General features: G+C 41.6%; 1 protein-coding gene across 1 annotated transcript in view; it reads right to left on the bottom strand.

Annotated features, from left to right (window-relative positions):
- LOC110513138 (fatty acid 2-hydroxylase) overlaps positions 1 to 20,040 on the bottom strand; it is a 35,686-nt gene extending 15,646 nt beyond the window's left edge. The window contains exon 1 of the mRNA XM_021593154.2: positions 19,036 to 20,040. Coding sequence (XP_021448829.1) covers positions 19,036 to 19,317 — 282 coding nt within the window. The 5' untranslated portion in view covers positions 19,318 to 20,040. The remainder of the gene's footprint in view (positions 1 to 19,035) is intronic.
- Between the last annotated feature and the right edge of the window lie 328 nt (positions 20,041 to 20,368).

The raw sequence follows: 20,368 nt of genomic DNA, 5'->3' as shown, positions 1-20,368 counted from the left end.
GGTGGGACACAGAGAGTTGATCAGCTCAGAAAACTCTGTAGTAAAAGAGACTGTTTAAGGGGAGTGATACATGAGTACCACAGTGAGATAACTGGGTGATATCATTTTAAAAGCCATGCAATCAAATGACAAGCCAGCAGGGACAGATAACATTTTCAGGTCAAAACAGTCTGCAACTGCACATGGGGACAAAGATCATACTTTTTGGAGAACTGTCCTCTGGTCTGATGAAACAAAAATAGAACTGTTTGGCCATAATGACCATCGTTATGATTGGAGGAGAAAGGGGGATGCTTGCAAGCCAAAGAACACCATCCCAACTGTGAAGCACGGGGGTGACAGCATCATGTTGTGGGGGTGCTTTGCTGCAGGAGGGACTGGTGCACTTCACAAAATAGATGGCTTCATAAGGGAGGAAAATGATGTGGATATACTGAAGCAACATCTCAAGACATCAGTCAGGAAGTTAAAGCTTGGTCGCAAATGGGTCTTCCAAATGGACAATGACCCCAAGCATACTTCCAAAGTTGTGGCAAAATGGCTTAATAAGGACAACAAAGTTAAGGTACTGGAGTGGCCATCACAAAGCCCTGACCTCAAACCTATAGAAAATTTGTGGGCAGAACTGAAAAAGAGTGTGCGAGCAAGGAGGCCTACAAACCTGACTCAGTTACACCAGCTCTGTCAAAAGGAATGGGCCAAAATTCCCCCAACTTATTGTGGGAAGCTTGTGGAAGGCTACCTGAAACGTTTGACCCAAGTTAAACAATTTAAAGGCAATGCTACCAAATACTAATTGAGTGTATGTAAACTTCTGACCCACTGGGAAAGTTATGAAAGAAATTAAAGCTGAAATAAATCATTCTCTCAGCTATTATTCTGACATTTCACATTCTTAAAATAAAGTGGTGATCCTAACTGACCTAAAACAGGGATTTTTTCCTAGGATTAAATGTCAGGAATTGTGAAAACCTGAGTTTAAATGTATTTGGCTAAGGTGTATGTGAACTTCCGACTTCAACTGTAGCTAATCCACCACATAACAGGCTAGTGCCGCTCATATCCAGAGAGCAGTTCTGATAATGAGTGGGATGAGTAACTGGCAAAAAAAACAGTGATCAGGACTAGGGTTGCACATTTTGGGGAATATTCAGAGGTGGAAACTTTCCATGGGAATGAATGGGACTATATGGGAATTAATGGGAATATATGCAAATTCATATTAATACCATTTAAATATAATGTTTTTTTTACATTGGATATATTTACCATATCATATGGAGACAGAAACATAAACCTTTTACCTTATAAGTAGACATCATTTCAAATTATTAAATAAAAAAGACAATTTAGTTACGAATTGAACTTTAATTGAGTTGACTCTTCACATGGGATGATTTCCCTGAACAACAAAAGAAAGGGAATATTGAATGATCCCCAATGATTCATCGTATCTCCCAAAAACATTTTCAACATTCATCTGTAAAATGAAAGAAACTAAAGTCTAGAAACTATAGCTTTGGTTGTCTTCTTCTCAGGCTTCCATGTCTTCTCCTTGGACCTCCTCAATGTCCACCTCTTGAAAATCAGACTCTGAGGCCTCCTCTTCACTGTCATTTTCCAACCTTGTTGAGGATGGCTCCTTGTCAGGTTCATAAAGACTCAAATTTGCCCAGATGGCTACCAATCTTTCAACCCTTGTATTGGTCAGCCTGTTGCGTGCTTTGGTGTGTGTGTTCCCAAACAAGGATCAGTGGCGCCCTGAGGCGGCTGATGTTGATGGGATTTGGAGGATGATGAAGGCAACAGGGGAGAGAGCCTGAGATCCACAAAGTCCCTTCCACCAGGTGGCTGATGAGATACAGTGCCTTGCGAAAGTATTCGGCCCCCTTGAACTTTGCGACCTTTTGCCACATTTCAGGCTTCAAACATAAAGATATAAAACTGTATTTTTTTGTGAAGAATCAACAACAAGTGGGACACAATCATGAAGTGGAACGACACTTATTGGATATTTCAAACTTTTTTAACAAATCAAAAACGGAAAAATTGGGCGTGCAAAATTATTCAGCCCCCTTAAGTTAATACTTTGTAGCGCCACCTTTTGCTGCGATTACAGCTGTAAGTCGCTTGGGGTATGTCTCTATCAGTTTTGCACATCGAGAGACTGAAATGGTTTCCCATTCCTCCTTGCAAAACAGCTCGAGCTCAGTGAGGTTGGATGGAGAGCATTTGTGAACAGCAGTTTTCAGTTCTTTCCACAGATTCTCGATTGGATTCAGGTCTGGACTTTGACTTGGCCATTCTAACACCTGGATATGTTTATTTTTTAACCATTCCATTGTAGATTTTGCTTTATGTTTTGGATCATTGTCTTGTTGGAAGACAAATCTCTGTCCCAGTCTCAGGTCTTTTGCAGACTCCATCAGGTTTTCTTCCAGAATGGTCCTGTATTTGGCTCCATCCATCTTCCCATCAATTTTAACCATCTTCCCTGTCCCTGCTGAAGAAAAGCAGGCCCAAACCATGATGCTGCCACCACCATGTTTGACAGTGGGGATGGTGTGTTGCTTTTACGCCAAACATAACATTTTGCATTGTTGCCAAAAAGTTCAATTTTGGTTTCATCTGACCAGAGCACCTTCTTCCACATGTTTGGTGTGTCTCCCAGGTGGCTTGTGGCAAACTTTAAACGACACTTTTTATGGATATCTTTAAGAAATGGCTTTCTTCTTGCCACTCTTCCATAAAGGCCAGATTTGTGCAATATACGACTGATTGTTGTCCTATGGACAGAGTCTCCCACCTCAGCTGTAGATCTCTGCAGTTCATCCAGAGTGATCATGGGCCTCTTGGCTGCATCTCTGATCAGTCTTCTCCTTGTATGAGCTGAAAGTTTAGAGGGACGGCCAGGTCTTGGTAGATTTGCAGTGGTCTGATACTCCTTCCATTTCAATATTATCGCTTGCACAGTGCTCCTTGGGATGTTTAAAGCTTGGGAAATCTTTTTGTATCCAAATCCGGCTTTAAACTTCTTCACAACAGTATCTCGGACCTGCCTGGTGTGTTCCTTGTTCTTCATGATGCTCTCTGCGCTTTTAACGGACCTCTGAGACTATCACAGTGCAGGTGCATTTATACGGAGACTTGATTACACACAGGTGGGTTGTATTTATCCTCATTAGTCATTTAGGTCAACATTGGATCATTCAGAGATCCTCACTGAACTTCTGGAGAGAGTTTGCTGCACTGAAAGTAAAGGGGCTGAATAATTTTGCACGCCCAATTTTTCAGTTTTTGATTTGTTAAAAAAGTTAGAAATATCCAATAAATGTTGTTCCACTTCATGATTGTGTCCCACTTGTTGTTGATTCTTCACAAAAAAATACAGTTTTATATTTTTATGTTTGAAGCCTGAAATGTGGCAAAAGGTCGCAAAGTTCAAGGGGGCCGAATACTTTCGCAAGGCACTGTATGTTGGCACGACTGCCATTTTACATCTCCATCCCAAAGCCCTTGCTTGGAAGTGTACTTCGCCAGACTGCCAAGAACCATGCCCTCATCCAGGCCAAGGTGGCGAGAAACGGTAGTTATGACACCATAGGCCTTGTTGATCTCTGCACCAGACAGGATGCTCTTGCCAGCATACTTGGGGTCCAACATGAAAGCTGTGGCGTGTATGAGCTTCAGGCAGAAGTCTTCACGCTATTTGATGCATTTCAGAACTGCAGTATCCTCTGCTTGTTGCAACAGTGAAGTGAACATCAGACAGGATGACATTTCCTCCCTTAATCCATGCAATGGCTACTGCTATAGGTTTCAGGCTGTTTATTACCACTCCCTCCCAAAATACATCATCCAGGAGGATCTTCTTGATGGGCCTGTCCATATTTGCAGACTGCTATGGCCATTTCTTGGAGAGACTCCTTCCCCTCCAGGAGACTGTCAAACATGATGACAACACCACCCCAATGGATGTTGCAGGGCAGCTTCAATGTGGTGCTCTTATTTTTCTCACTTTGCTTGGGGAGGTAGGTTGCTGCTATAACTTCATGACCCTTCACATACCTAACCATTTCCTTGGCTCTCTTGTAGAGTGTATCCATTGTTTTCAGTGCCACGATGTCCTTGAGGAGCAGATTCAATGCATGAGCTGCAGAGCCAATGGGTGTACTGTGAGGGTAGGACTCCTCCACTTTAGACCAAGCAGCCTTCATGTTCGCAGCATTGTCTGTCACCAGTGCAAATACCTTCTGTGGTCCAAGGTCATTGATGACTGTCTTCAGCTCATCTGCAATGTAGAGACTGGTGTGTCTGTTGTCCCTGCTCTTGTAGAATACTGGTTGAGGGGCGGAGATTATGTAGTTAATTATTCCTTGCCCACAAACATTAGACCACCAATCAGAGATGATTGCAATACAGTCTGCTTTCTCTATGATTTGCTTGACCTTCACTTGAATTCTGTTGAACTCTGCATCCAGAAAATGAGTAGATAAAGCATGCATGGTTGCTGGGGTGTATGCTGGGCGAAGAACATTCAGAAATCTCTTCCAATACACATTGCCTGTGAGCATCAGAGGTGAACCAGTTGCATACACAGCTCGAGCAAGACATTCATCAGTAATTCTCTGACTACGTTCCTCCATTGTCAAAAAAACTTCTGATTCCAGGAGGATTTTCCTGTAAAGATTAGAAAATTAGTAAAAACAATTCCATGTACAGATAAATATTTAAGCAGTTAGATTAAAACAACTCCTTCGTAAGAATGTTTTAAAATGAAACATGTATGGAAACAGGTGAATTAACACTTCTCAGTTAGCAGGCTCAAGTAAGCTAAAACCCACATGGTATCAAAAAACTAACTAGCAGAAATTGTTAACAAGTTAGAATTGATTTAAAAACACACTTTGCTGTAGGCTACTATTTAACAAAAAAATTGTGTATGTCATAAAATATATTCACCCCACCCAGTATTGTAATTAAAACTTACCAGAAAGCATGTAGTCCTTGGCTCAGACAGGGAAGTAGTGTGGGCTCAATAGCATCTCAGTCTGCAAGATCTTGAAAATCAGCTGTACATGTGATGGAAGAATGCACTGTGCATGCAGAGGTTTGCAATTCCATTGAATTGGGGATAGTTTAACGAAAATATGTCACAAGACCTAGAATTGCCTTGTGTATCCCACAAATAAGCCTCAATGTTATAAGTTAACTTCGATGAATTTAAGCAAAATTCCCCAAAGACCGGGGCTTAACTTCCCTTGGAAAATGTCCTGAAAAATGTACCAGAAAGTTTCAGACCCTTTGCAACCCTAATCAGGACACAAATCTCAACTACCACACAAACAGACTAATAGTTATGCTAAGTCCAGGCTGTTGTGAAATATTATGGATGGATAGCTTGTTGTATAAAGGAGCAATAAGAGAAAGCAGGGAGTTTCTTTGAACAGTATCGAGCAGATTATTCAAGTGTTGGCAAACAGTTGCTGGGTTGGGCTGTTTAGTCATTTCCAATGGATACAGGTTCAAAGTTTACACTCACACTATTGGAGTCCTTGAGCTGAGCAGTTTGTTAAAAAGAGGAGACAAGACACATTCAGTATTACTCAAATACATGTGTACTTGAAAAAGATCATGAACATCTACCTCAAGATATTAATCACATCTAAGCATATCTGAGGAGCAATGAGGACCCAGTCAAAGCCTCTATTAAGCATATCATTATATCACATTAAAAAAAAGGTGTCCCCCAGATGACATCAATGGTTGTCGTCTGGGGGTCATGTGACTCATCTTGGTTAATTGTTAACCATCACTATTATATATGTGCCAGGGTAAACAGTCAGACGGCTACATAGTTGAGAGCAATAAGCCACACACACACACACACACACACACACACACACTTAATTGAGTGTTAACTAAAACATTATACATCTCATTCAGTGGAGGCTCCTTAGAGGTGGTCCATCCTACTCAAGGAATTTCAGAATTGGTTTAATAATGAAACATAAAGTTGTAATTTTTAGATGAAACTATGCTAAATACACTGCTCAAAAACATAAAGGGAACACTTAAACAACACAATGTAACTCCAAGTCAATCACACTTCTGTGAAATCAAACTGTCCACTTAGGAAGCAACACTGATTGACAATAAATGTCACATGCTGTTGTGCAAATGGATTAAACAACAGGTGGAAATTATAGGCAATTAGCAAGACACCCCCAATAAAGGAGTGGTTCTGCAGGTAGTGACCAAAGACCACTTCTCAGTTCCTAAGCTTCCTGGCTGATGTTTTGGTCACTTTTGAATGCTGGCGGTGCTTTCACTCTAGTGGTAGCATGAGACAGAGTCTACAACCCACACAAATGGCAAGTGCAGCTCATCCAGGATGGCACATCAATGCGAGCTGTGGCAAGAAGGTTTGCTGTGTATGTCAGCGTAGTGTCCAGAGCATGGAGGCGCTACCAGGAGACAGGCCAGTACATCAGGAGACGTGGAGGAGGCCGTAGGAGGGCAACAACCCAGCAGCAGGACCGCTACCTCCGCCTTTGTGCAAGGAGGAGCAGGAGGAGCACTGCCAGAGCCCTGAAAAATGACCTCCAGCAGGCCACAAATGTGCATGTGTCTGCTCAAACGGTCAGAAACAGACTCCATGGGGATGGTATGAGGGCCCGACATCCACAGGTGGGGGTTGTGCTTACAGCCCAACACCGTGCAGGACGTTTGGCATTTGCCAGAGAACACCAAGATTGGCAAAATCCCCACTGGCGCCCTGTGCTCTTCACAGATGAAAGCAGGTTCACACTGAGCACGTGACAGTCTGGAGACGCCGTGGAGAACGTTCTGCTGCCTGCAACATCTTCCAGCATGACCGGTTTGGCGGTGGGTCAGTCATGGTGTGGTGTGGCATTTCTTTGGGGGGCCGCACAGCCCTCCATGTGCTCGCCAGAGGTAGCCTGACTGCCATTAGGTACCGAGATGAGATCCTCAGACCCCTTGTGAGACCATATGCTGGTGCGGTTGGCCCTGGGTTCCTCCTAATGCAAGACAATGCTAGACCTCATGTGGCTGGAGTGTGTCAGCAGTTCCTGCAAGAGGAAGGCATTGATGCTATGGACTGGACCGCCCGTTCCCGAGACCTGAATCCAATTGAGCACATCTGGGACCCCATGTCTCGCTCCATCCACCAACGCCACGTTGCACCAGACTGTCCAGGAGTTGGCAGATGCTTTAGTCCAGGTCTGGGAGGAGATCCCTCAGGAGACCATCCGCCACCGCATCAGGAGCATGCCCAGGCGTTGTAGGGTGGTCATACAGGCACGTGGAGGCCACACACACTACTGAGCCTCATTTTGACTTGTTTTAAGGACATCAAAGTTGGATCAGCCTGTAGTGTGGTTTTCCATTTTATTTTTGAGTGCGACTCCAAATCCAGACCTCCATGGGTTGATAAATTTGATTTCCATTGATAATTTTGGTGTGATTTTGTTGTCAGCACATTCAACTATGTAAAGAAAAAAGTATTTAATAAGAATATTTCATTCATTCAGATCTAGGATGTTATTTTAGTGTTCCCTTTATTTTTTTGAGCAGTGTATATTCACGTCACCAAATTACTGATTAAAACATACTGTTTTGCAATGAAGGTCTACAGCACTCTCTAGGGTAGCACCATGGTGTAGCCGGAGGAAAGCTATTTTCCGACCTCCTCTGGGTACATTGACTTCAATACAAAACCTAGAGGCTCATGGTTCTCAACCCCTTCAATAGACTTACACAGTAATTATGATGACTTCCGGAAATGTCGTCCAACCTATCAGAGCTCTTGCAGCAAGAATTGACCTGTTGTCCATGCAATCAAAGGATCAGAGAATGAATCTAGTACTGAAAGCATAAGCTACAGCTAACTGGCACTGGAGTGCTTAAAAACTGTGGTCAGTAGTTGACTCAAAGAGAAAGAACAGTTTAATTAATTTCTTAAAAAATATATATGTTTACATAATTTTTTTCTTCTTACTTTACATTTCACTTACTTAGCTAGCTAATGCAACTATTTTAGCCTAAACAACAACCTGACTCAAACAGAGAGGATGCTATTTATGTTAGCTAACTGGCTATCCAACACCGCAACTCTTCCAACTCAAGGTAAGCTTTCGGTTGTATTAATTTATTGCCACCAGGGCCCGCCGGTGTAACTGCTAGCTATACACTGTACTGCATGATTGTACACATGGATTGGTTTGTGGGTTTACTAACACGTGAACGTAAACTCACCCCATTCCGTACAAAATGTGCGCAACCGCAACATTCAAACGAGGCTACAAAGAAAACTAATGGGACTGTAGCGACTGTGTTGATTTCAAAATCAGGGGTGTGAACTAGGTTTCTATTCAAGCGTTGATCGACATGGTAATGGCTCTATAGTATTGGAGAAAAGTTTTTTTTTTCAACTGACCCTCCGTTACATTGTGACGTGTCATGCCGTAACGTACAGCACGCATAAAGCAACATTTCTGTCTTACAATCGCTCTCCACCAGGTGTAGCACTTCTCTCATCGTTTAAAAACAAGAAATGGACAGTGACGGGGGTAAGGGGGGATACCTAGTCATTTTTTTGCATCATCACTGCATGTGATCATCATTCTCAAGGCCGCTGTTTACTTCTGAAGATCACTTTAGCACCGCCCTCAAAATCCGATTCAAATTCGACACAAACCTTCAACTCTTTATAGTGTTTTATTTACATTTTAGAGGCGATAAGGTGATAAGTTGGACAGATCGAGTGAAAAAAAAACTATTTTCCCACACAACATCTCTCCTTCTCACTATCACGCATTAGTTTCGCTTCCCCGCCCGCCATTTTTAAAAAGACCTGACGGAGCTCATTGCCTTGTTGAATTATGCAGAAACGGGCAGCGTTTAGGTCATGTAATTGATTCTGTTGGAAAGGGGAGAAATTGTGCTTTACAATGGTATTGACATTACAGTTGATCTGGAAGTATTACGTTTTTGGGGCGCTAAAATAAGGTCAGTTGTACGGACCAAGGCGATGTACAAAAGTGAGTGAGTTTACATTAGTTCTAGTAGCTATGTTGACTATGACATTAGCTAATATGATGACAATGATGTAGGTTGTGTAGCGGGGATGTATGAACATTTGGCTTGGAGTTTTTTTTCCACCGGTTCACAAACAGCTGTTGTGTAGTGCACTGAAGTCCACAAGTAAAGGGAAAAGGTGAGAGGAGGAGAGTGTGTTGATGTCAGAAGGAACTAGACAACGAGCAAAGTGACGATGCTGTATGTGCCTGCTATGAAAGTCAACTGTGTGTGAAGGTGATCAGGGGTGTGTTCATTCAGCCGATTCTGTTGCAAAATGAGAATCGTAAGGAAACTCTAGTTTAAGTTGCAAAACAGACCATTTTTCAACTGTTTGGACTAATGATCACACCCCAGATCAGCTAGATGCAAGCAAGAGTTTACAAGGCGGTATTGAATGCCTCACTGTCTGTCACCTTGATTACTCCAATTTGTCTCAACCTGTGCACCGACGTTATAAACTTATAAACCGCCACTGACCTCATTGTCAGATAAGTCTCATTCACATCAGTTGAAATGGCTCTGTTTAAATGTGTGTGAGCAAGCTGTCTCGCTTTCTCAACCCTGGGCCTATTGGGTATAAAACTACCACCTTGTCACATCTCGGCTGCAAATTGCTAATTGCAGCAAGTGGGTAATGAAGTAATTCAGGTTGACTTAATTACACAATTAAAGTAACTTACGGCACATGCATTCAAGTGACAACAGTCACCTTGCACAAATGTCACCTCAGCTGTTTATTAACGTGTAAAAACAGTCCCAGGCAGGGTGTTTCCAATTTTAGGAATATGTCTGCCATATAACAATGATTCCATTTAGGGGAGTAAGATGTCTTTCTAAAAGTGTGACTTTTCCTTGTGGAAGACATTGTGGAGAGAAACAGTAACAGGGTATGGTGGTGTGAGCCCTCTCCCTCTCCTCAAACACACAGAGGTATAAGTTAGGATAGCAGGATAACTCAGCTCCTCTCACTAATAAAACCAGTCAAACCTGACTGGCAAGAAATCAAGATAACTCTCATTCACAAACACACAAATGATCTTTCTTTCAGTTGGGTGGATAGGGATGGTACTACAAGCAGAGAGAGAAACTGTAGCTGGAGACGTTTGGGACTTGGTATCATGTTACTACATGCACAGTTAGACAAGACACTGCCATTATTTTCCCACAATATCCCAGAAAAGCCCTTATAGATTTCAAACACGATGTGGACATGGTGACCAGTGAGTTGAGCTAGATTCAGTCTGAGCAGCAGGCAACCACTTAAAATCTCTTGCGGGGGAAACTGGGAAGACTCTTCAGTATACAGATTCATATTTAGTAGGTAGAAAATTCAAAGCTCACAGATTGGGAAAGACAGGTGTAAGGGTATCTCCACATATACCAACATGGTCTCAGCATTTCGTATTATTCTGTACGTAAATCCGAGACACTCCATTTAGTATGATATGTTAGATTTTGTATGGTATGTATTCATTTGTGGATGTCAATCATTAAATTTGTATGTTACTAATTACAATTTGTATGATATGTTACAGATTACAATCAAGGTTAGCTAGGTGGCTCGGTTTCTAACATTAGCTATCTGGCTAACATTAGCTAGGCTTGGGGTTAGGGGTTACAGTTAGGAGTTAGGATAAAGGGTTAATGAAAGGATTTGCTAATATGCAAAGTAATTGCAAAGTAGCAAAAAAGTAATAAAAGTTGTTGCTAATTACAAAAAAAAATCTAAAGTTGTCCGTGATGAGATTCAAACACGCAACCTTTCGGTTGCTAGACGTTCACGTTATACGTCTACCCATCCACACCAACCAACCACTCTCCTTTCATTTTTTCTTTAAGTAACCATACCAAACATAATTTATCATACTACATTTCAGTGTCCCGGGTTTAAGTTTACTATGTTACGTCTAGTCTGTGACCAGTCTGCATATACATTTTAGCACACATGAACATCATAAATGACCAGGACAATGCTGACATGGGCCTTTGCAGACCTAAATAACACTAACATCAGGAAGTAGGCATAGAAAGATGATTTTATATGTTCTTCATGCTTTTAGCTCAGCATAAGATGTTAGTCTCTTAATCACTGATACAATAGGTTTGAGGAAGGCGGCTCCCCCCCACTGGGCAAAAACTGGTCATTCCAACAACAAAAATGTAATGTGATTTGTTTAACACTTTTTCAATTAACACACATGGAATCATGTAGTATTTCATAGTTTTGATGTCTTCACTAATAATTCTACAATGTAGAAATTAGTAAGAAATAAAGAAAAACCACTGAATGAGTAGGTTTGTCCAAACTTTTGACTGGTACTGTATATTTATTATTTTCATGAGTAAGACACGTAGTTTGGACACTTGTGAAGTTACACATGTACATTTTAGATGTGGTCACCCTAATTCCACCAGAGAAAACATTGCTACTGCAACATGCTAACACCATCTTTTCTCATGTGAGGAGAAAAACATTACTTCAACCCCACATGTGAATCTCCAATTCCACATGTGAAAGTGAGATTTTCACAGTTGGAGTTCTTACATCTGAACCTGCAAATTAGATTTTCACATGTGTACTTGCAATTCCACATATGAATGTTTTTTTACATTTGAAACTGAATATCAGATGTTCACAAGTGAAAGTTAACATGTGAAACAGAAGCCTGTCAATTGAAACTAAACCCGATGGTTTGAATTGAAGTGAGAAAATCAGACTTTCACAGTGAGATGAACATGGTTGAAATTACATTAGATATTTACATACACCGCCCTGATTGCCTGATAGGATAGTTGAGAGCCCACCCCCTTACCCAGATTAACAGTCATTGGTCTATTATAAATCAGATGACATTGTGACATCATGATGTGGGCTGAAAGTTCAAATCACATGAACCACCTGAAATTCAAGGCATTTTTTTTCCAATTTTTTTTTATGTGTGTGTAACACACACACAAAAACAAAATTCAGAGTGTTATTTCGACCTCATAGTTTGGAAATATATTTTAAAAAAACAGGAAAATCAAATGTTTAATTGCACTGCCCCTTTAACAGGATCAACACAGTGACAGTGTTCAACTGTGGTTAACAGGATCAAGGTCTACTGTAAATTGCAGTCTGGACACATATGCAGAACGTAGTCAATAAGCGCCTCCTTAGTCAATAAGCTCCTCCTTAAAGGCAGACAAAAATGTAACTGTGTGTAACTGTGGTTAACAGGATCAAGACAGTGGCAGTGTTCAACTTTAGTTAACAGGATCAAGACAGTGACACAGTGTTTAACTGTGGTAAAACGGGATCAAGACAGTGACAAAACCACATGCCCCCCCTTTGCCCACACTAGGTACTGGAGGAGAGATAATCTGTTTTATCCGATCTTCATTTTCTGGAAGACATTGATTTCAACTCCCTCTCCAACTAAACCTGCATGTCGCCTACCACCATTAGAGTGATGGAAAGTTTCTCTCAAAATTCGCTGACTATGTTATGGGTCATACAGTACTCTGCTTGCATAGTGGGTCAAATCTGACTCAGAGAGACAGGATTGACCAGTTTTAAAATACAAACACAGTGAGATTCTGAAAGGAATTGCCTTTCTGACAAAACCTTTGTTGCAAGTAATTCACACAAAATGTTTTTTTAAATAAATAAAAAAAAATAAAAAACACACCATCTTTCGCTCTTTTGATTATGTTGTCATGGTAATATGCCTGAATTTTAAAATGTTCCACTCTTCGGCTGAGTCTTTTTCTACTTTGACAACGCTGTTTAAAATGTCATCAACTCTGAACTGGTAACTTTGGCTTAAATAAACTCAGCAAAAAATAACCATCCTCTCACTGTCAACTGCATTTATTTTCAGCAAACTTAACGTGTAAATATTTATGAACATAAGATTCAACAACTGAGTAACAGACATGTGAGTAACATAAATTGAATGTGTCCCTGAACAAAGGGGGGGGGGGGGGGGGGGGGGGGGGTCAAAATCAAAAGTAACAGTCAGTATCTGGTGTGGCAACAAGCTGCATTATGTAATCCATCCACCTGACAGGTGTGGCATATCAAGAAGCTGATTAAACAGCATGATCCTTGCACAGGTGCACCTTGTGCTGGGGACAATAAAGGACTCTAAAATGTGCAGTTATTTTCACACAACACAAAGCCACAGATGTCTCAGGTTTTGAGGGATTGTATAATTGGCATGTTGATTGAAGGAATGTCAACCAGAGCTGTTGCCAGATAATTTTATGTTAATTTCTATAACATAAGCCAGCCCCAGACCTTCACTCCCGACTTCTTCACCTGGGGGATCGTCTGAGACCAGCCACCCGGACAGCTGTTGAAACGGAGGAGTATTTCTGCCTGTAATAAAGCCCTTTTGTTGGGAAAAACTCATTCTGATTGGCTGGGCCTGGCTCTCAAGTGCCCTCCCAGGCCCACCCATGGCTGCCCCCATTTCCAGTCGTGTGAAATCCATAGATTAGGGCCTAATTCATTTATTTCAATTGACTGATTTCCTTATATGAACTGTAACTCAGTAAAATAATTTAAATGTATATTTTGTCCAGTATATTTTTCAGTGCGCACTGTGTACCCAGTTCTTAATCCCCATGATGGGTATCAAAGTAGTGTACTTCCTGCTGAATGTGGAACGAGGGAGAACTTGTTTAGTTGTATTGGAAAGTATTTAAAGTCTCTGAAAAAGTATTCTATTGAACATGCTTTGTTACTAGCTAGATACCTTTTGAGTTTGGATACCGTGACATGTTTGTAATGCTTAGAGAAGATCTCATGTCAAGTGTTATTGAAGTGTTGTGGTTGCAGGTTCACATGCCTCATCTAAGCCTATTATTTTGGGGTGTTGCTATAGGCCACAGTCAGTATCTAAATAAAGTGTGTGAAATGTATGTGTATGTGTGTATGTGGTGTAAGTGTATGTGGTGTAAGTGGTCAAACTTAGCCAGGAAATGCCAACAACAAACAGTGAGCCATCGTATTCATGCAAAAAATATCAAATAATGAAAGAAAAACATTGTAAGTTTGAATTTTGTAAAGTTAGTGTGGGAGAAGTGGGGAAATTATTGTTATCAATCTATAATGACAAACCTCTTGGCATTGATAATTTAGATGGAAAGCTACTGAGGATGATATGACCACTCCTATCTGTCACATCTTTAATCTGAGTCTAGAGGAAGGAGTTTGTCCTCAGGCCTGGAGGGAAGTCAGTCATTCCGCTACCCAAGAGAGGTAAAGCGGCCTTTACTGGTTCTAAGCACACTGTTGGAAAAAATTGTGTTTGACCAAATACAATGCTATTTTTCTGTAAACAAATTGACAACAGACTTTCAGCATGCTTATAGAGAAGGGCACTCAACATGTACTGCACGGACACAAATGACTGATGACTGGTTCAAATAAATTTATAATAAAAAGTGTGTAGGAGCTATACTGTTAGATTTCAGTGCAGCCTTTAATATTATTGGCCATAACCTCTTGTGGAGAAAGCGTAGATTTTATGGCTTTTCAACCTCTGCCATATCGTGGATTCAGAGCAATCTATCTAATATAATTCAGGGGGTTTTCTTTAATGGAAGCCTCTCTAATGTCAAACATGTAGGATGTTGTGTACCACAGGGCAGCTCACTATGCCCTCTACTATTTTATATTTTTACCAATGACCTGCCACTGGCATTAAACACAGCCTGTGTGTCCATGTATGCTGATGACTCAACCATATACACTACCAGTCAAAAGTTTGGACACACATACTCATTCAAGGGTTTTTCGTTATTTTTACTATGTTCTACAATGTGTAATAATAGTGAAGACATCAAAACTATGAAATAACACATATGGAATCATAAAAGTGTTAAACAAATCCAGATACATTTTAGATTTTAGATTCTTGAAAGTAGCAACCCTTTGCCTTGATGACAACTTTGCACACACTTGGAATTCTCTCAACCAGCTTCATGAGGAATGCTTTTCCAACAGTCTTGAGGGAGTTCCCACATATGCTGAGCACTTGTTGGCTGCTTTTCCTTCACTCTGCGGTCCAACTCATCCCAAGCCATCTCAATTGGGTGAGGTCAGGTGATTGTGGAAGCCAGGTCATCTGATGCAGCACTCCATCGCTCTCCTTGGTCAAATAGCCCTTACGGAAGCCTGGAGATGTATTTTGGGTCGCTGTCCTGTTGAGAAACAAATGATAGTCCCACTTAGCACATACCAGATGGGATGTTGTATTGCTGCAGAATACTGTGGTAGCCATGCTGGTTAAGTGTGCCTAGAATTCTAAATAAATCACAGACAGTGTCACCAGCAAAGCACCCCCACACCATCTACCCAGGGCTTCACAGTGGGAACCACACATGCAGATGTCATCTGTTCACCTACTCTGCGTCTCACAAAGACACAGCGGTTGGAACCAAAAATCTCAAATTTAGACTCATCAGCCCAAAGGACAGATTTCCACCGGTCTAATGTCCATTGCTCGTGTTTCTTGACCCAAGCAAGTCTCTTCTTCTTATTGGAGTCATTTAGTAGTGTTTTTTTTGCAGCAAATCGACCATGAAGGCCTGATTCATGCAGAGTCCTCTGAACAGTTGATGTTGAGATGTGTCTGTTACTTGAACTCTGTGAAGCATTTATTTGGGCTGCAATCTGAGGTGCAGTTAACTCTAATGAACTTATCCTCTGCAGCAGAGGTAACTTTGGGTCTTCCTTTCCTATGGCGCTCCTCATGAGAGCCAGTTTCATCATAGCGCTTGATGGTTTTTGCAACTGCGTTGGAGGAAACTTGCAAAGTTCTTGAAATTTTCCACATTGACTGACCTTCATGTCTTAAAGTAATGATGGACTGTTGTTTCTCTTTGCTTATTTGAGCTGTTCTTTGAAATGCAAATGACATTGACAGCTACATGCATCCATAGATAGTACCAGCGAACCATAGTAATTTGGAAACATTTGTGAACGTAACCTAGACTAAGGAGATTATTGTGGACTACAGGAAGGTGGGGGGGGGGGGGGGGGGGGGCTAGCCCTCACCCTCCAATCCAACAGGTCCCACCCAGACGTGCTCAATTGAGATCCGGTCTCTTCACTGGCCATGGCAGAACACTGACATTCCTGTCTGGCAGGAAATCACGCACAGGACGAGCAGTATGGCTGGTGGCATTGTCATGCTGGAGGGTCATGTTAGGATGAGCCTGCAGGAAGGGTACCACATGAGGGAGGAGGATGTATTCCCTGTAACGCACAGCGTTGAGATTGCCTGCAATGGCAACAAGCGGAGTCCGATGATGCTGTGACACACCGCCCCAGACCATGACGGACCCTCCACCTCCAAATCGTTCCTGCTCCAGAGTACAAGCCTCGGTGTAACGCTCATTCCTTCGACGATAAACGCGAATCCGATCATGACCCCTGGTGAGACAAAACCGCAACTCGTCAGTGAAGAGCACTCCCACCGGACTCCACTGGTGTACCAATCCTGTGCAGGTGTTGTTACACATGGTCTACCACTGCGAGGACGATCACCTGTCCATCCTGTCTCCCTGTCTTAGGCGTCTCACAGTACGGACATTGCAATGTATTGCCCTGGCCACATCTGCAGTCCCCATGCCTCCTTGCATCATGCCTAAGGCATGTTCACGCAGATGAGCAGGGACCCTGGGCATCTTTCTTTTTGTGTTTTTCAGAGTCAGTAGAAAGGCCTCTTCAGTGTCCTAAGTTTTCATAACTGTGAACTTAATTGCCTACCGCTTGTAAGCTGTTAGTGTCTTAACAACCGTTCCACAGGTGCATGTTCATTAATTGTTTATGGTTCATTGAACAAGCATGGGAAACAGTGTTTAAACCCTTTACAATGAAGATCTGTGAAGTTATTTGGATTTTTAACACTATACAGAAGATACAACGTCAATCCTATGGGTCCTGGTTAAAAGTAGTGCATTAAATAGGGAATAGGGAGCCATTTACTTCCTTCAACAAAGTAGTGAATTATATAGGGAATAGGGAGCCATTTGGCTCCTTCTCCATGAGATCAGACCCAGGACATGAAAGCATTGATCGTTCCAAATGGATGTTTTAATAGACTGTCTGTTATGATAGCAACAAATATCTGTTATACAGTGGGTAATGAAAGTAACCACCCCCTTTCAAAAATGTTCACCTTTTGTTGCCGTCGAGCCTGAAATGAAAACTAAAATCAGACTTTTTCACGGCTTTATTTACACACATTAACCCACAATAGCCAAGTGAAAAGAATGTAATCTAAAAAACCTTCAGAAGATGAATTAAAATAAAACACACTATTTGGATAAGTGAACACCCCACCTTACAATTGCAATTACAAACTTGCTGAGGTATAACCAACCAAAATTGAACTTTTTGGCCTGAACGAAAACGATATGTCTGGCGAAAACCCAATAAATCTTTCCACCCAAAGAACACCGTGCCTAGAGTAAAGAACACTGTGCCTACAGTAAAGAACACCGTGCCTACAGTAAAGAACACCGTGCCTACAGTAAAGAACACCGTGCCTACAGTAAAGAACACCGTGCCTACAGTAAAGAACACCGTGCCTACAGTAAAGCACAGTGGTGGCGGAATCCTGTTATGGTGGTGTTTCTCTTCAGCAGTGACTGGAGCACTTGTCAGGATAGAAGGGAAAATGGACAGTACAAAATGCAGACAGATTCTTGAGGAGAACCTGCAGCCATATTCCAGGAAGTTGAAAATGGGAAGATAGTTCACGTTTCAGCATGACAATGACCCAAAGCAACTGTACAGTGGCTGAAGGACAAGAAGGTGAATGTCCTTGAGTGGCCTAGTCAGAGCCCGAACTAATCGAGAATCTGTGGAATGACTTGAAGAGTGCAGTCCATGAGCTGTCACTGTGCAATTTGACTGAGCTTGAACAATTCTGCAAGGAAGAATGGGCACATATTGCAAAGTTAGTAGAGACGTATTCAAAGAGACTCATGGCTGTAATTCAAGCAAAAGGTGGTTCCACCAAGGTTTAACTCAGGGGGGTGTTCACTTATCCAAGTAGGGTATTTTAATGTTTGAATTGTAAATCATTTGAGGGGGTTTTTCTCACTTGGATATTGTGGCTTACTGTTTTGTAAATAAAAAATTGCATTTTGTGTTTTCATTTGAGGCTGTAAGGCAACAAAATGTGAACACTTTGAATGGGGTTGGTGACTTTCTATGCCCACTGTATATGGGCATAGTATATTCCTTCACATTCTTAAGACAAAAATAGTGTTGTGCCATCATGTCCTAATGCCTCCACATTAGAGAGTATGATGAATGACAAACTTAGCCTCTCCTCTATTTATTCAGGTTCAACGGGCAGCCAATAGAAAGCAATTGCGGCTGGCAGACCAAGCCAGGCAATTTTATCCTTCAAGAAAAGCCCAAGTATCCAAAGTTGCCCCTGCCAAGAGAGAGACAAGTGGAGCCACACAGAGCTATCTTATTCCTCACAGAAGAAAACTAGGAGGAATTAAAGAAATGCAGTAGGCCAAACATCAAGCGACAATACAAAAAAAATATATATATATATTTGTAACTCAGGAAATTCACTTATTTTTGTGAAAATCCACTCCTATAAAATACTGTCTTTACTCATCTAATGTACTGTACGTTCGATCAACATTAATGTTTACAAAACACATGCATGTGGTTTACAAATAGGGGAAATGAGAGAATGATAGATGCAAATAGGAAATGCGTCTCAAAGCAGATGTGAAAATCACACCTACATGTGCAGCAAGTTTCGTTTTACCATGAGAAAATGAAGCATATCCTACTTTACTGTAGTCTACTTTCAGTCACAGTCAATAAACTATGCTTGAGTTAAAAGTATCTGCGATATACTTGTTATTCTCTTTGAAGGCTCTTTATTGGCATATAGGCTGCACCTGTATTTCATCGGCACTACCGTCTGTGTCCAGCTCTCCGATGTAGTACTGTTCCATCCACCGCCTTGCGTTCTCCGAGTGCCGATGTGGGGGTCCCGCCATCTCCATCCTGATATCATTCCCTGACCGGCTTAATATCAGAGCCTCTCCACCCGGGTGAATACGAAGGAATCCCGTCACATCATAAATTCTCGTCCCCGTTAATACCCAACATGAGTTTTTGGTGGAATGATTGGCTACCTCCTTCTCAGAGAAAAACCGAGGTGATTCCGATGGAGACATTTCGATGTTGAAGTATGCACAAAAAAATAACTAAAGGAATGGGTCAAGCCCCCTTGGCATGCCGACTGACCGCGTACTGACTTCTAGCTCATCTCAGCACTGACTGATTTTACCCTATCAACTCATTTACATATCATGAATTATTCACTGCTCAAGATTGCTCTAAACTCAGCATTTGATCTACCTGTTGCGCGCTAGCTTTTTACCTCCAATGTTTACAGCTCTAATATAATTATTCCAACGTTAATTAGGGGTTGAAGCCAGCGTAGCTGGGTGAAACGCTATTGTATTTGTTGGGGTTCAAGCAGAATATCTGGTGAAACCATATTGCATTTGTTGGCGTTCATTATTATACATCGTCTGCCAAGGAAAACTGACATGAACATTCCTGTAAAATCATTTCTATGATGATGCAAAATCGCATGATGATAAAGGACCATTGGCCTTATCCTCTCATGCAAATGCCATGCCAATTGGCTGTATGTGGTGCTATAACAAGCAATTGAAAATGCAAACTTTGAAAGGTCACGCCCCACCCGGTGTGACATATAGTCCAGAAATTCGGCCCTTCTCCTCCACAAGGAAAGAATTTGCCTCAAGGACCTATAAGGTCTGCCATGATGGATTCTCCACGATTTTTTATTTTGTGAAAACTACATAATATGCTACTCCTCTAGCACCGAATGACCGATCTGCAAGAAACTTGATATGTGGCATCTATGGACCAAGCTCTCTCAACGCATTTTCCAGACTATTACCTCGAACAACATGGCCGCTACTGACCAATAAAAATGAACGAGGGCGTGGTCTGGCACATAAACACATATAAATCAGACATGAATATTCATATGGTAACAAAACGATTATATCCAAATGCTGTCAAGAGTCAACAAATGTAAGCACATTCAGATCAGCCACACGGTGGCGCTATAAATGGCACATATTTATATATCTTGATCGGTTTGACTCAGAATGCTGGAATTTGTCTCACATGCTCAGAGATATGAGTTCAGTAAAGCTGTAAACGTATGCTTAAGTTTGGCCGCATGGT

Source organism: Oncorhynchus mykiss, chromosome 1 (assembly GCF_013265735.2).
Source record: "Oncorhynchus mykiss isolate Arlee chromosome 1, USDA_OmykA_1.1, whole genome shotgun sequence".
NCBI lineage: Eukaryota > Metazoa > Chordata > Actinopteri > Salmoniformes > Salmonidae > Oncorhynchus > Oncorhynchus mykiss.
The sequence above is the reverse complement of the archived record's forward strand: the minus strand, read 5'-3'. Positions and strand labels throughout refer to the sequence as shown.